At 40.2% G+C, this 18,417-nt stretch overlaps 1 protein-coding gene across 1 annotated transcript in view; it reads right to left on the bottom strand.

Moving 5' to 3' along the window:
• Window positions 1–18,417, bottom strand: part of PRORP (protein only RNase P catalytic subunit) — a 45,623-nt gene that overhangs the window by 23,635 nt on the left and 3,571 nt on the right. The window contains exons 4-5 of the mRNA XM_082760665.1: window positions 15,887–16,019; window positions 3,351–3,458 (exon numbers count right to left, since the gene is read on the bottom strand). Coding sequence (XP_082616791.1) covers window positions 3,351–3,458; window positions 15,887–16,019 — 241 coding nt within the window. The remainder of the gene's footprint in view (window positions 1–3,350; window positions 3,459–15,886; window positions 16,020–18,417) is intronic.

Raw genomic sequence — 18,417 nt, 5'->3', positions numbered from 1 at the left:
TCCCATCCTCATGCTACCTCCTCTTTTGTCAGTAATTGATGCAGCCGCTTGGTGATTTGTACCAGGAAACAGCCCTAGTTTAAAATCAACCTGGCAAAAAGTGGATTGTAATTACAAAGTGACTGTGTCATATAATAGAGAAATTACCACAGAATATTCCTGTAAATCTGCCAAGTCAATAAGATTCATGATGATCTGCTAAGTAAGTGCTGGCTGTAAAGACTAAAGGTGCCTGGGGCTACTGGAAGTCACATATCTAGTTTTCCAGAATGTCAGAATACTTTGGGGATTACACAAGTAAAAGTCATTCCTTTAACTTCTGCTGTTTTTCCTTTTCTTCTCATCCCTTAAGGTACTTGTGCCCTGCCCCTCCACCCATCCACTTTCCAAGACACCTACAGAATGCCTAGAGGGAATTACAAATATTAAGCTGTTTGAAAAAGAAAGTAGTATTTTATCAATGTTTTATGGTATTTTTGTTAAATGTAAATAAAAATGAGACTGCATTAAAATTGCCACAAATCTTATGCCACCTCCTGTGTTTAACTATGACTTTTATTCTGATATTTACTCTAAATTGTATAAGAGGTGGTCCAACAAGCTAACGATTGCAGCTTTTGACACAGGTTCTTGGAAATACACTCTAGTATTATTTCTCAAGAAGAGCAGACTAGGTCACTGAAGAATCACAACACGCCCCTCTTCTAAATTGGCCAGTCGTACTACCCTAGCAAGCCACGCTGACCTTCACTGTTAACTTTCTCTATCCTTCAGACTCTGCCTCCAGCTTCTCTGGCATTTATTTCTCCTCTTTGTCCTCTCAGTTCTGCATTTTGTGCCCTGGACCTGCCACTTCCCATTCAGCTGCCTCTGCTGCAGGGACAGCGGCCTCCAGAGATGAAGCGCTTTATGGCAGAATTAGATCTCAAAGCTCAGGCTACAGCCTGCAGAGATCAGCAGACAGATGGGGGCTGTTCCCCCAGCACCAACACTGATCAGGAAAGCTACACCAGCAGAGATTCCTGTGGCCTTCCCTTCCATCCTCTGGAGGAAAAGTTTGGAGACAGAAGAAAGGCTTGCTCTGTTTTGCATCGCTGTTTCTGTTTCCTTTTATTTTGCTTAGCTGTGTCCTGAAAAAAATAAACAAACCAGAACACACGCTTCTTGTCCAAAGCACCTAAAATAAAAATAAAGGCACAATCCTTTCCTGACATGCTACAGTGCAAGAATTCAGGCTCATGAAGAAAGAAAACACTCCTAATTAGCATCCTACATACTCTCACATTTAAACTGTTCCACAGTTCAAGTGGATAAGTGCAATGTTCCACATTCAAGTGGATAAAACAGTAAACTCAGCAGTTAATAGAATAATCACGCATAAAGACATCTACCATTAAAAAAAAAAAAAAAAGTATCTCAATGAATACTGGGGCTCAATAGAAGAAAAAAGTATCTAGTAGTTCATATGTCTAGAAGAGTATTTCTTTAGGATGGTTGGAGCAGCAAAGAAGCTATTTTGTCACTTAGAGCATGAATATACACTTCCTATAAAAAAAAAAAATAAATCTATCCAGCCAGTAAATATCTACAGATATTTGAAAAACTAATGGGCATTTTCCTCCTCCCTCTTGTAATGACTTCACACTCTCAAAAACAGGACTGAGGTAACAAGAGCAGCAAAAGACTGCTTGGCAGAAACTCCAAAAGATTAACATTTCGGGTGCATGATGATGCAAAAACAATTAAAGCACCATAGCTTGGTAGAACAAGTAAATTTTAGTTAAGAGAATCTTTCTCAGGAGGTAAGATGGGATGAGCCCAAGTTAGTGTCTGCTTTCCCTTCCTACACAGAACATCTTTATCTGTAAATACCTAGGATTCATGAAAGATCCAACTTGCATCTACACGGAATCAGCTAAATGGAAGCTGATGCTGCCATACTGTCCTGGAGCTGCTCAGCATCATAGACCCTAAAATCCTACCAGTAAATACAGCAGAATCTAAAAAGCAATTCAAAGGCAGCTTATGCTGTTCAACATGCTAATATCTCCTAGTAAGATTTCAGACCAGAAATCAGAAGTAATTATCCCACAGAACTGGGCTTGCTCTTTGCTCCATTGCCTCCAACATTTAGTGAACATTCAAGACCCCGATCAGAGCTCGCACACTGGGACAGGCATGTACTGGTGCAGGACATCAAGAAAACAACACTTTGTTTCTCTTCTCCCTTTGGCAGCATAAATCTGTCTTCATAGGTCTTAAAATATTGTGCCGCTGCATTCTGCCTGGGATTCTTCTCAGATAATCAACACTTCCTCCATGATCCCATGCAAACAACTTGTGAACTTCCTTTTCTACTTTCATTCTAAGGAAAGTACCCTCTTCGTGAGCCAGTATCTTATGAAAGCTAGTTGCAGCTCTTAAACATCTTTCAGCAGGTTTACCTCAGCTCCTTAGCTCAGCTGCTTTTATCTGCATATATGAAAGGATATCCTGCCTCTTCAGAATAGTTTTAAAGTAGTTCTAAGAACAAAAATGTATTTTTTGTAATTACTAGAAGTAAATTACTTCCTTTTTTTTATCAAGCTCATTTATAACTTAGTTTTAATTTCAAGAGCTTGAAAGTTTAAAGACTGGCTTCGGAAGACATGTGAGGAGCTACTTTGTTATTCCTAATTTAAAATAAATATTTCATTGGAAGTACAACAACAAAACATTAAGCCATTTCTTAGTGAAATGCCAAAAAGGACTGCCAAGAATTCTCAAAGATTGAGAAAGGTATTCTCAAAGGTATTGGCAAAGAAGCAGGATTATTCTTCTAAAAAATCACCAAGTGGAAAGAACTAAAGCCAGTCTGAGTTGCCCTTGTAAGAACAAGAACTCAAATGATTAAGACAATAAGAAGTGAAATAAAGTTTAAACTTAGAAAGGATGCAGTCTGAACTAGGGGGTTATCTCAAGAGAAAGACTTACCAGCATTAACTGCATTAGACTGTATCTTCTATACAGTAGGTTTATCCTGTTCTCCATTGTTATGAAAACAGAGAAACTCACAACATATGTCCTATTAAAGTTACTATCAATAACTTATCTCTAACTATGAGCACTGCGTACAAGGGAAATTTATGTATCATTTTATATGACTAATACAGTTAAGTATGTAAGAACCACCATCTTTCCACTGATCATTTTCATTTGTAAAGTTTAGATAAGTCTTTGGACTTATTGTAACATGCTACAAAAATGTTTGACCAATCTCTCAAGAGGGTAACTAATAATGAGTCACTAATTGTTCCACCATCAGCCTAAGCATACACAAAACTCTTAATTAATATTTAACCAGCACTTACGTTTTCACACTGCAACTTTCTGGGTTTTATGTGGGAAACATTGAGTCCATCAATAACAGTATCAAATGGAAGTCGATTTTCCACAAATGTTTGAAAGGCTTCAAATTCCTGAAATAAAGAAAGAAAGAAATTGAAAGGGTATGGGGAAGAATATGTTTAGTTTAACACAAAGTTTTCATTCCATTTTTATTAAAAACAAACAAAACAAAACACTAAATCTCTCATTTTTCCTTTGTTGATTATAATTCACATCTTTACTTGCATATTTGCTAAAACAAACATATGCACAAAATTGTACCTTCTTTAGCCATAAATATTATAGTGGATGCTTTCAACATAATTTTAAGTTACATTAGTGCTGAAAACCAAAACTTGCAGTCATCTAGATTTAAAAAAAAAATTATAAACCAAACCAAACATTTTTGTAAAGATACATGTCTATAGTCATTGTTATGGAACAGCTGGGGAGCAATACTGCTGGGGTATGACACTATCACTAATATTTCCAAAATGAGAGCATCATGCTTAGTTTCTCTGTAAGAATTCTGAAATCCTTGAATGCCAGTCTTTGGATAATAGGATCTAAGTTTAAATAAGCATTCATTTACTAACACAGCCCTCCATTTGTGAGAAATGCACAGCCTTAAGCCCAGCAAAACAATGAACTTCTTACTAGGTCAGAAGCATAACGCAGTGATTGAGCAAACAAAGAGCATCCATCCTTTTTTTTTCCTAACAGAAGGAAAACCACAATTGCTTTAGCCCTGAGAGCCCAAAGGAAAACAGAATACAAAGTCCTAATCAAGTCTTCAGGAATTCCTATTTTGATTTTTGAGTAAAGATCTAGTGTTTTCAGCAGATGCTTGTATTAGATTTCTACTTCCTGCTGATATTGTGCCAAGTGGTGTGCAGTGACCTTGTTTCATAACAGACCCTTCTACTAACAGGTAAAACTTATTTATCGGGTAGCGGCGGTTTCACAGCCCCAGGTGCTCAGTGACTGTCACAACCATCACAAATTTCATCCCTTGGGCTCAAAATTCCAGAACCACTCTTCTAATCTTACTTTCTCCCATTTATCCATGTAGCAATAAGTAAAACGAAAGAATTACAAGCCCCACACCAAACCAAAACCTTTATAGCATATACAACTCTTCCTCAAAGAAAGAAATGAAATAATTTATTTGCTCAGAAGATATACTGCTGTCAGGCAGTACCAAATGATCACCGACTTCAAATTTAGTCAGGATGCTTATGACAAATTACACTAGAACAAGGGTTACTTGTATGCAGAGTACAAGCAAACCAAGGAAGATAAGAGTGCATCATTCAGGTGTTAAAATTGCAGTTACCAGCAGAGGCAGTGGGGGCAAGAGAAGCAACTCCAGAAAATGAGGATTCCTGGCTGCCAGGCTCATTGGACTCCCCTGTGGTTCACCATCAGGTGAGCCACTGCTGTAACGCTGGAGGGCTGGCTGAAAGAAGGGGAAGGCAAGAAGGAGGAAAACATATGCAGGGTGAATGAAGGTAAAATAGGAAAGTTTTGAGATAAAAGAAATCAGTAAAAAATGGAAAAGACAAAGTGGAAGCAGATGAAAACATGTGGTAAATACTCCAGTAGAGTGCTATTTTCCCAACGCCAACATTATTTGACACAACACTGATTACAGTCAAGTACACATTTTTAGAAAACACGGTGTACATACAGCCTTGTCTTCAAGGGTTCAGTGCAATACAGAACAAACACTTTGTGAAGAATCCTTAAAGAGGCATTTTATTTCAAGTGCCAATAGTTATGGAGCAGTTCCTTGAGGGCATGGGTTTTCCATGCCGGGCAGAGTGCCCTACCAAGGAGACACTGCAGCACAAGCTGGGTGGGCAGCAGAGAAGGCGCGCAGGGGGTGCTCCCCTCAGCGCTTCGCTCCCTCTCCTCTCTCAGCAGGAGCTGCCAGGAAGGGCCTGCCGAGCAGGACAGGCTCAGTGCCTCTCAGCAGCCAGCTCCTGGCTCTCTCTGGTTTACTTTTTGAGCAGGGGAGAAGCTGCAGGCCTTACAGGGCTACCTCGCCCCCCACCTTGCCCTGCCATCTCCTCCTGGCCGCATTTCCAGGCCCAGCCCCAGCTAAGGCCTGTCAGCGAGCGCTGAGCGGCTCTTCTGCCTCACTACCAGGAAACACCGCAATACAGCAGGGAGAGAAAGAGAAAACACTCCCAATACCAGTAAACAATGCGATTCTGGAGGAGGAGAAGGCTTGCTGCCACAGGAGACTGCTTTCCACACAGGGGGAGATGAGGAGTTAATGGCCATTTGTCTTTTGCACTTACTCTACTAGGTTTAATTTATGTCATCAAATTCAGAAGACTCCTTAGTGACAAGCCGTAGAGAGATTAAAAATCCCCAAGGATCTCTTCATTTTCTCCTCTCTACCCATGTTTCCCCAGCAACACACAAGACTGCTCCTTTCCTTTTCCAGAAAAACAAAACAAAGCAAGAAAAATACAACACACAACACACCTGAAAGAACCACAGAAGATCCAGGTCTCCTTCCCTGAGCTTTTGAGATGTCAAATTCACCATCCTCTTCAGACACAGGGAAGGAAAAGGGCAAACCCTGGGCGGAAGCAGCAGGCTATGCCATCCAGATGCAGTATAAAGAGTTATCCATTCATACACACTGACTTACACTAGAGGAGAGAAAGTATACAGCTTGAAGGATGCTAATCTTTCAAAGATCAGGATTTGTCTGTATTTTATCCAAATCTTACAGCTACAGTAATAAAGAGATGATTCATCTACAATTCTCTAAAGATAATCCCCTCACTAGCCATCTGGACAAAGAAATTGAAAATCTTCCTTATAAAAAGTAATTAAGCAGAGCACAGCTGCAGCCAGGACACAACTGATCAGGGGAAGCCAGACCCCAAAACCGCCCACGTGGTACACCAGTGATGTGAAGGTTGATTTAGACAAAAAGAATCCAAACAGGCTTCCCCTTCCAAACTGAGAACACACTGCCTGACCCAAACACACCGGTGTGTTTGCCAGACAGGGAGATAATGGGTACAGGAATCCAAAAAGGAACATTTAGATGAAAACTTCCTGCTGAACACAACAGGGAGCACTTCTGATGAACCCTTACAAGATGCCAACAAGTAGCGAGACATCTCTCTTTACACACAAGAGCACTCAAACACGGCAAACACTACAGCGATCTCTAACTTGTTCCAAATGGGTTTGCCTCAAAAAGATGCTGAGGAGAAGTTTCTTTTAATGCCAAGGAGCTAGAGAAAAGTGCTGCAATGAACTGTGCAGCAATTCTGCTCTGTTTGCTGCCAGAAGGCTGTGTGCCTGGTGAATGCGCCTCGCTGCAACAGGAACATGGGCAGCCTGCAGAAGGGATGTGGTACCCTGTTGTACACTGCGTGCAAAAGAAGAGGGAATTGGGAAAAAAAAAAAAAAAAAAAAAAAAAAAGCCTGATTTCATTCATTGCCTCGCTGGGAAAATAGGGAAATGCCAGCTACGCGATCGTTAGAAGTGATTCACCGCCACTTTTACTAAGAGATCTTATGTTTGCAAATGGACACCACACTGACTAAATCGATTTATTACTAAGAGCCAGCCATAACAAACCCATTACGGAATTTATCCTGACATAAAGAAGTAAAGACATTTAAAATATTTTTTTGTTTAACCACTAGCGTGTGGATAGCTGAAGTCTATTCATATCTCAGCCAAAGCACAAAGCGATTGCACATTTTTGGTACTCCACACCAGCTGGATGTCTCACGCTGTATTTCACCATTGTTTTTTACTGGTATGTACTGGTGTGGCTGCAGAAAGAGGTGTTTCTACCTTCTTCCTTCTCTTAGCCATTCATTCCTAGTCTAACCCCACCTCTACCTATGCAAACACGTCTGTTGGCACAACAAGGCAGGCTGGAGCGGATCAAGAACAGATCCAACGTGAGCTGAGCCAATGGAACAGACTTCAGCCTGCACCAGTTCCCCTTGTCAGGTCAGAGCACAGAAATCTGTACTGGCACGATGTGCAGAAAGCACACAGAGAAGGAATGAGGCTGGGAGCAGGTGAGACTCCTGGGATCACCACGTAGTGCTGACTGTGTTAACTCAGGGGATTGTGAAACTACAGAATTTTGAGAGAGTTTTGGTGATCTCTCAACCTGAAGTATTGGAGTGAAAGTTTAAAATTACTGAAAGGTTAGATCATAGCATTTTTTCTGCTCAAATCTAATTAGGAAATGCGCTGGAAACTAGAAATAGAAATCATGGCCTTTCTCAAGTTCTTCAACAATCCAAAATGTCCTCTAATCTAAATGCCAAAAAACAAAGTGATATAGCATACAAAGGAGATACATGAGCAAATCCATACAGGACTTTAAATACAAGAAAGGCCATTATGCTTATGCAAACACATGGAATTTGAAAAAAAAACTACCAAAAGCTATTAAAATCACTGGAGATGCAGCTGCTTGTCACTCCTTCCAAACAAACGAATCTGTGCTCGCTCATAAATAAGGGTGGAGACACGACAAGTTGATTATGAAGTACAAATCTACAGTTACCAACATATATATTTGACAGAAGAATTCATCCAAATTCTGAGGTTTGTATAACAGCAAAAGCAGTGCTTCCCCTCACCACACTGAATGGCAATATACTCAAGTTCAAGGAAAGAGTAAACTCGAATGAGCAGAATACGATATTTCACTTAAATATCACACAGCCCTACCCTACGAATCAGTGTGTTTTTCAACACTGAAAGCAGCTTTTAGGGAACTGAAAACATTCACTTTTTATCAGTTTCATAAAATGAAAAGCGATGGGGGCTGCTTTGTTTTTGGCAGTGTTCTCTGATATCAGAAGAAAAACACAGGAATGAGCATTAGTGTGTGAGAAATAAAATTCAGCTGTCAAACTGAAATCCAGCCAATTTCTTTCAAGGCGCCTTGTGTTGCAACTAATGGAGCACTCTTAAGTCTGTTTGTTGCTGTGCCTGAAGGGTTTAAATATTTCCCCCACAGTTTCAAAGCCTGGAAATCCCCTTCAAACCCGTATAAGCAGGAAGGCTTTTCTCAGTATTGTGTATGGTAACACTATGTACTCTGGATTGCATACGATTTGTTTGCCCTCTATTATTATGTCTGCAAAGTTAACAAACAATGCAAGAGTCTCAGGCTGCTGTGTCTGTAACCTCCAGAGAAACTGTCACAAACAAGAAGGCCCTGGGATGGCAGGCAGAGAGCAGGCACACTGGCAGTGCCGTTGCAGGACTTGGTGCTGGCTGATGTGGGTCCATCACACCAACAGTGCAGAACTCAGGCCTCAGCAACCCAGGCAGTGCACTTCTGAGATGTCCTTCCTGAGCACACTTACCATGGAGGGAGGAACGAGAAGCTTGTGATGCTGTCCTCAGTGGAAAAATGCCTTCATCTTTGCCCTGCTGCCTTTGGAGATGAACTTGAATGCCTAATAATGCTGTAACAGGCATTAAAGACAGACAGTGGAACAAAAAAGCCATGCAGTGTGAACTGACTAAAAAAAAAAAAAAAAGAGCATCGAAGCACACAAGGCAGACTAGCACTTACTTACTGCTAATCCATAATCTCCATGTGGAAAGATACCTCATGAAAATCAGAGAGCCAAATATACCTCTCTGCTGCTTTCTCTGTTATGCTGGTGCAAATGCTTAAAGTGAATCTAAGCAAGGAACAGATTTAGCTGAAAAACCACCCACGAGAAAATAAAACTTGATTTTGTCATCTGGGCTTGTCCATAGGGTTATGCTCACTTTTTTCCTGGCACACTTCAAGGGGGCAAAGGGGGCAGGAATGAGCAGCTGGTAGGGTGGTAAGGCAAGTTGTGCTAGTTTGAAAATCACGCTGCCACCAAATGCTTCCGCTGACTAATATTTGCAATCTCAATAGAAACAGCAACTGTTCTGGAGAACTGAATGGCACCAAATGTTCTAACCCTATTTTAATATTTCTGGAAACAATCCAGAGAATTATAAACCAGAATCTGTGCATTGCAGTATGATTGGACAGATTATGGAAAACTGTACAAAACCACTGGAACACCATGATCTGGAGGAGTTTCATGTGCACATCTTTTGCAAAAGAGTATCTCAAAAAAATTATTTCCATGTGTCAATGTAAAAGTAGGTGAAAGAGAACCACATGACATTAATTACATTTTCAAAAAAAACCTGACACGACTTCATAAAAAGCTACTAAACCACTGAACAAGCCATAGCATTTTCAAAAAGAGAACAAAGGGTCATGCTAAAAAATTAGCATCTTCTTTCAAAGTTCTGTACTAATTCCCAGATGTATATGAAATATTTTATAGACATTGATGAAAGAGAATGGCACAGAAGAAGCCAGACCAATGATGAATACAAAACCAAATGAAATTTAACATCGAAAAGATGAAACAATGCATACTATGGAAAAAAAGTATACTTACATTTTACAGATTTCTGGAGGAACTGTATCTACTCATAGGATCATCGTGTGTAATGAAAACATCCGCTCATGTTGCTACTGTTCTAAAACAAACCTTATCAAATCTTAAGAGATAAGGCATTTGATAGATAACATGAAATTATTATAACTTGTTAAGCCATTCTAGTTACCATAAATCACAAGGAAGCCCTGTGTTAGAAATTCCACATAGGTCTCCGCAGCATCAGAAAAATCTGGGATTGACCACAGCTAGAGACCAGCTCCTTGATTCAGAAGTAAGCATTTTTGGTGGTGGACCAAAGGATGAAATGGTAAGGGCCCATTTGATTATGCCCAAGTTCAAAGAGGTAACATTTCAAAGTATGTACAAGAACATGAGCTCATACTAATTTTACTTTAGAAGTATTATCAAAGAACTTAGCAATATTCAAAGGCAGAGAACACTGTCTGAAGAAGTCTGAAGATCCTAATTAGTGGAATGAACAAGCTGCAACTACCAGACTGTGCATCCAAGGGGTTCCCAATAAAATAATCTCCCTGAAAATGAACTACTGAGATTAAGTCAGATTAGTTTAACTCTTAGGTGAAAATTTACTATTCTGTCTTCACTTTTATGGCCCCTGTCTGGCTCTGTGATCAGCTAATGAACAGGAGAAAAAGGAGTGTTTTTTCAAGGTATGACATTCTAAAACCTTGATGATTTTTTTTTTTTAATTTCTTCTATTTCTCTCTCTTTCTTTTTATATGTTCTAGCTAGTGCAAGGAAGATACAGATCTAGAAAATCATTGCATCAGCAAAGCAAGCGCACTTTAACCAAGGAAATGGCATTCAAAAAGATTATAAGATTAGAAACAGACTTTTCTTACTTGATTGCCCTAACTGGAGTATTGAGTATGCTAGGAGAATTTCCAAATACAGAGGTGACAAAGGAGCAGTTTGAAAAGACTGGGTGGGACAACAGAATAGGTTTAGACAATGGACTGGAAGAAAGGAACATTATTTTCTTATGTGGTGGCCTAATTTTGGAGCACAATGAGCTGATGGCAAAGTAGACAGTGACCTCAATAAAATCTCAATTCATTCCTTGTTAAATGAATCAAGAAAAGGAAGACTGGACCACCCCAGAAGATCTGACCCAACCCAGCAGAGATTCTCTAGCACTGAGGTAATCAAGGGGAAGAAATAGCTAAATTTATTTCTTGCTACTGAGGAAGCAGCTTAGTCTTTCTATTCTCCTGCCAAAATAATCTCCATGCTTCTGTTTGCTTCCATTATCAGGAGCCTCTGGGGTAAGAGAAGATGCAAGAGAAACCTTAGAAAAATTCCAGCAGCCTTTGTCTCTCACCACCCATTTCCCCGCGCAGTCTTCCCTCTTCCCCTCCTCTTCCTTCCTTCCAGTTCTCTGCTCTCTAGCAGATCATATCACAAGAAGAGCATAACATCCACCCTGAATTAAATGGAGGCAGGAAGACAAAGCATGCAGGATAAATCCTGCAGCTTGGGCTGCACCACTCTCATTGTGTCTGGGCAGTCTAGTACTGAAATTATCCCAACATCCACCATAAACCATTACCCACCTTTATTCTACGCTTACTAAACCTACAAGATTCAGCAGTGGATCGAGCTCTTAAGCTAGCCTCCTGTCTAACCCCCAAACTAACCTAGCCAAAACACTGCAATCAAAAGAAACCTGCAGCTAATCCTGAGTCCCTCAGATCTCCCCTGTTCCTGTGGCACGTTACAAGACCTAGCTACATACCTGGCTTGAGGCAACACAGGATTCTGCTGTACTGACTACTAACCCTCTCCCAGTTGAGTCCAGTGGCCCATATGTAACAGAGAAATAATAATAAAAAAGCCCATCCCTATCTACAAATGTTGTGTCTCATCTTTGTAGGTTTTCCTAGACCTGTGACAGATAGGACTCTTCATGATCCAGGAGTCAGCAGGGCTAGTACTGGTGTATTTAATTCTAATTGCAACGTTAACCCTATTCTTATCCATAATCCAAGTTCCACATTCATCCTATAACTAAAATTTAGCCAAAAGGCAGTGATGGACTTGATCATCACTGTGTTATTCTGCAACACCTGTAAAATCATCTGTAGAATAAAAACTGTTCAGCACTGGTTGTCCTATAATGAAACGAGTTATAAGCCATTTTTTTTGATCCATGTTGTTGCAGACTATCATAACACATTTGTTCCTACTGATGATCACTTCTAATCTAATGCTGTGACCAAACCACAGCCATACTGAGTGAGGGCTCCAAGTATTTTAACTCCCAAACATCAACTCTTGCCTTAGTTTTGTCCATAGCCCAACACCAGCACGCACCCAAACGGCTACCAGTAAAATCTTCACATCCACTGCTATTAGCTCTCAATTCAATCCTAATGAGCTTCTAAGATGCTACCAATAACTCGAGTTCTCCAGGGCCTGCTGTCCAAAACAGCAACCCCCAAACAACAGACTTTCAGGACTTTTGAGATTCAGCCATACCAAGTTCCTCCATCCTTGCTATCCTGAAACCCCGTCCTACCTACAACCCAAAAGAACCACAAGAAGTATCCCTGCCTAAAAAATGCCCTGTCCCAGTGCAAAGTGCAGCATTCACCAACAGGCCATATTTTTGTACTCCTACTGTATGTAAAAACTTAACTGGGAATTTGAACCTGTGATGGCACACACCTAGGAGCAAAGGGGGACACACGAAGCCACAGGAAAAATCCCACCCAGCCCTCTCCTTCCTTCCTCTCCTCAGAAAGTCCTTTGCTCGCTGGCACTGACAGCAAGAAGGTAGCATATATGGGAGCAGGGGTAGAGGAGGTAAATGGCACATACAGCCTGGGCATAGCACACCCCATGCACCGTGAAGAACTAGATGATCTTGCTAGAAGCTGAGACTGCGTCAGACAGTTCTGGAGTACGTACATTTTTTGGAACTAGTAACCTACTCCATTTAGAACAGAACTCACAGCACAAAGGGCTTTGGGGCAAATTGTGCAGTTGGGATGTTCACTGTAGGAAAGGCATCAATCTGAAAGCTGACAGAGAGCTTTATTTTCCATGCTCCTTGGAAACAGCAAAGCCTCATTCAACTGCAAAAATAACAGCGATATGAATGGGTCACTTCCTCTTCTCTTATACTGCAGAAGAATTTGTAAACCCCCTTTACACAATTACCCAGACCTAGTGTGGGGACTTTACATGCCCACAAACCCATCTCTTCCTGCCAGCACACACACACATCTGGCAAGTGCTTCCTTCCTCCTGCACAGCAGCCCTTACCAGGGGCATGAAGTAGCTGTGATGGGAATGAAATGGCTGCATTCATATATCTGAGAGAAACAGCTGAGAGCAGCTGAGCATGGAAGTCTTCACAGCAAAAGATGCTGCTGCCTCTCAGGATACTGATTTTATCATCTCAGGCTCCATAGCAGAGCTGCCAATTAAATGCAGCCAGAGTAAACAGGCATCCAGCTGAAAGCATCACACGGACACTGGTACAAATGTGACAGTCCTGTTACGATTGTTTTCTTCCTGTGTCAGCTGCAAGGTTGCAGCTTGCTACATCTGACCAGCATCTGACATCCTTGTTACACAACTTTTGGTAGCTGTGAACAAAAATCTGAACTGATGGTTATTTTTAATGTGTCATAGGTATTTTCTCATCACAGATGACCAGTTACATAGTCCACGTAAGCCATCTTTTCAAAAGATTTGTATTGTACACTGACATTTCTATGTGTCATCCTAAATTGTTTAATTTTCTTTTCTAGAAGTATCTAAACTCAAAATCTGATTTTTTTTTTTAAACACAGCACAACAGACTACTGTTGGAGGATCTTCAATAAAAAAAAAAGCAATGATACTGCTGTAAGACAGCAGACTATTCGTTAGTGAAGAAAAAGGAAAATTCCAAATGCTTTACAAATGCAATTTAAAGCATTATTGGAACAGAACTTTTTTAGAGCTCAAAACAACTCAAACTGTTTCCCTGATTAATCATTTTGTTGCAAGAAGTACTGATGCACTGAGGAAAATTAGTTAAGTGAAAACAGGGAAGGGAAAGTCAAAATATTTTCTATTGCAGCTACTAGAAAAACGTGACTGCCTGGAAAATGCAAAACCCCCTCTCTCATTTATTTGCCTACATCGTGACTTCAGCCTCCTCACCTAGCTTCCTCTCTGGAAAACCCTGGCTACAGGAGAAGTCACAGAGTTTGGCATAGCAAAACGGGATGGGATATCTTCTTTGCCACGTCTGCTTTCACAGAACAAAGGCAGCAAAAAGTCCCAAAGTTATTTCTGGAAGCCTCCAACACATCACAATGCTGCTTGGCCTCTGCTACACCTCCACGCTCAGCTCCCAGAGCGGGAGCAGACTTGGAGCCGTGCAGGCAGCAGGGAGCACACCAAGCTCACTCCCTCCCTGCCTCCTGCTTCCCACCTGGACAGAGGCTGACAGGGAACTGCCCTAAAGAGTCAAATGACAGAAATTCAGCTACCGCAATAATCAGCAAAATCTATGGGCATCAGAACTTAATGTGGATTCTTTGTTTCAGTAAACTGCATTCGCTAGATGGATCAGGTTCATTTCCACTACTGCTCAACTGGGGCATGAAGGACCCATTACAGAATTCCCTAGCTGAGCTTCCCCCCTCCAGCCAGTGCTGCTAATCTAGCCCTGTGCACTTCACACATTTGAAATTTTCAGGACAGCAGTCACCACATAGAATGTGACTGAAGCTTCATGGACTAGACAGTTAACTGTTTCAGGCACTGAATTTTTGCTGTTACTTTCTTTAATGAACCTACCTTAACTATAATTTTCCCAAAGGTGTTTGGAGAACAAGCGAAGTTAGTTTACAGCATGCAATAAAACACTTCCTTTTGTTTATCTTGTAATATTACAGAACACCAGTACCCACTAAATACTTAAAATTATTGCTACATTTTTAAGGATAATTTCACTCCCCTCTATAATTCACAGCCAGATCTGCCAACAGTCCTGAACTGAGGAAAGTATCTGTGTAGAAATTAGGTATCTGAACAACAGGCTTCATACACAACAAGCACCCTGACATTAACCATTTCAGATTTCTTTAACTGTTATACATGTGCAAGGGCTGTGTCTGCAGAAAGCCTTAAAAACAAATCTGACATCCTCTCCCATATTTTCAGAACCAGTGCAGAACAGAGGTGCCAGCTGCAGCAAAATGACATCAATACTTACTGAGGTAAGGCAAAACCACCACAAGATGTGGTGTGGGCTCCACCTAGTGGAGCTCAGCTTCATTCAGTATCACTTTTGCTGGATCTCCACACAAAACAAGTAGGAAGCAGAACTGCATGCAATATGTAATAGTCTATGGTGGGAATTACTCCCTCTCGTATGTATACAACATCCTTAGAAGAGCTTGAGGCTCCTGATGCATACTGTAATTATAAATATGAAAGTGCATCTTTAAAATCAAGGGCTAATTGGCTGGTCGGTTGTAAAATCTGAGTAAACAAAATGAAAAGTGGATCTTTATTGTTTCTGGCAAACAGTCACCCAACTGAAAAATCAAGTATTCAGCGAGCACATAAACACAAGTTTCATATAAGGACTGAACTTCTGAAACGCAAGGACTTCTATTTTTTTTGCAAGCTCAAAATGCTACATCTTACTTTGTTGTGCTTATTAAATTTTATTCCATACCTAAAATGTAGCTTCTGAAGGATTAAAAGATTTCCACAGCTTTTCATTTTTATTTTAAAAAATATTTTTCCAAGTTTCCTTTACATTTCAATTATTTCAGTATCCACTAATGACTGGCTGAAAATGTAAGAACAAAAACAATACTAAAGAGATCAAGGTTCAGACACATTTTATCAACAGAACTGAATACATATACTATATGTATCGGATACTTGGAGTAAGTATCTAATGACTTATTAATGTTTAAAGCAAAGAAAAATAAGATTTGTGGTGTTTTCAAAGAAATTTAATATTAATTATATATCACCCTCCTAGCCAATGAACCTGACAGCATGCAAGACCTACCTGTGGACTGGTCTTTCTGAAAGTGTCAGTTCCATGTATCACATCTCTTATTATTCTTTCACTGAGTCTATTATACTCCTCTTCACTGAGCTCACTATCCTCCAGCTGATGGCTGCAAACTGGGCACTGTCCACTGTATCAATAGTGAAACAAGAAGATAAAATTAAAAGAATTTTAAATAAGAAGAACTGCCTTAAATTTTATTAACTTGTCTGACTATGAGCACATTTGGGGTTGGACCCGATGATCTCTTGAGGTCCCTTCCAACCCCTACAATTCTGTGATTCTTTCCAACAAATCCAACAGAGTAAAATTATGAGAAAATTAGTTGTACTCTTTCTGGGATGCATCCAAAACTCTGAAGTCATTGGAAATATTTTATGGGCTTCCACTGGATCAGGATCAAAGAGCGAACTCTAGAAACATTTGAGGATTTAGGACTAAGATTCTGCAGGAGAGTGTGAAAAACCTGTGGCTGCTTCTGGATTTTTGTATGATCTTCCAGAACTGTGCTGTTAGAAAGAGAATAATCTTTTTTAGAAATCTAGCCTTTTTTTTGGTTGTTGCACGTCACATAGCCACAGCTGCTGCCCCAGCACACGTTCTGAATAAAATCAAAGTGCCATTGCTTCCAAGCACTATTTGTTCATTCCTTTGACTCTTTCACAGTTGTCCCTCCCTGTAGCCCCTCCAAATTAAGCCTGTACAGCAAGACAACGCACAACTCCATACCCAGGTCAGAACTGTGTGAGTCATGCACCATTGCCACGAACCTCTGGGCCTACCACAAAGCCATCAGTAAGGTGTGGGTAGCAGGGGCGGACTGAGACAAAACACCATGCGTCTCAGTGCTTCGGTTGTGAACTGCATGAACTCTTTTTTCCCCTAAAAAGCTGGCTTTGAACTTTCACAGATAAGCTTTCTAAAGACAAACGAAGGAGCTAAAAATATACACAGACTTTGTGGTATATATACTTCATGACGTGCATCTGTGATTGTGGGCTAAAACTGGAAATGTTTCCAAGCTTAACTCTTTAACTATGTGAGAAAGGAAAAAGAGGGGTCAGAAAGGACATTAACATACACTACAGAAATTCAGTCGGTTGTGTCTGAGCTCTCTTTAAAGTTCTTAAGCACTTCTTCAAAGAGTATTAGACATGAGATCCACCTTGCTTCTTCATCACCAGACTGGAGACTCCAGCCACAGTACCAAGAAAATAAGCAGAATCCAATGGTTTGCTCAACAGGCAATAAATTAAATAACATTTAATGGGTCTTTGATAATTCCCGGCTGCCAAACAATGAATTTTTCCCTGCTTGCTCCCCCTTACACTCTTCTTATATGCACGATATGTTGTTGATGCTTCATTTTTTCTTTTCTATCATGCTCTGTTTAGAAGCTTACATTCACCCAGCTGGACATACTTTGAAGTGAAGAAATAAACCTTCTTCTCTAAATCCAACACGATAACTTATTTTCACAAGCACAATCTCAGAACTGAATCAAAGGCTTTGAGCTTCAAGTGTTCATATGGAACAAGTTGTTCTCCTCTGACTTTCTCCACAAAGATATCCTGGAGATACCAAGAGTAAGACATTGTAATTTTCTAAACCATGGCAATCAGAAATGTGAAATTCTGCCAAAAACTGATGTCTGGTACACGTTAATGCCTAGACCAGTACCTAAAAACAAACCAAGAGTGCATTAATTGCATTGCTGACCTCACTGACCATTTTATGATTTCATGCCGAGAAATTCACAGACAGAAAGCTTTCATCTCTGTAAAATATGTTCCTGTCCTTACAACTCATTGACTGTTAAACCATTTTTTTAAGGGCCAGAGCTAGTTAGAGTATCATGGCACCTATGAACAACACTTTTGTAACTCTCAAAGTTAGTAAAACTGGTCAGCAAATGTCAAGGTTTGCTTGTAGAGGGTTCAAGCTTCTGACTCTGACTATCACAGATCAAAGAAACTAGAAGCTCAGAGAAAGAAGAAAACATCCTGGCTATAAGCATATTAGATATAACTGACAGTATTTATAAAAAAAAAATCAGGACAACCTGTAAACAAGCCTACTGAATTTTCAAGCTCAGCTTAGGGAATAATAGTTCCTTTGGACACCAGTTACACTGAGTGCAGAGATGAGTCTAGTAACAATCACCACATGCGTTTCAGATATACCTTAAAAGGGCTTTGTCCTTTATGCTAAGGACAAAAAAAAAAAAAAAAAAAAAAAAGTCCTTTCTTAAAACCTAAAGATTCTTTCTGTCAAAAGCCATTTAATTTAAACACAACAAAACTCATATATTCTTTTTCTTTTCTTGAAACCATTTTAACTTTATTTGAATGCTTACCCAAGGTTACTTGAAAGCAGTTTACTTCAAAATAAAAGGTATTCATATAGTTATCACGAAATAACTGCTACATAGCACCTCACCACCGCTGCATTCACAGATTCATAACCCATGATAGCATGCGATGTGATCTAAGTCCCTTTATGTCAGTAACAGCTTATACAGTAAGAAA

Source organism: Aythya marila, assembly GCF_965140915.1.
Source record: "Aythya marila genome assembly, chromosome: 5".
NCBI classification, from domain to species: domain Eukaryota; kingdom Metazoa; phylum Chordata; class Aves; order Anseriformes; family Anatidae; genus Aythya; species Aythya marila.
Note: the sequence above shows the minus strand (reverse complement) of the source record. Positions and strands in the feature narration are given on the sequence as shown.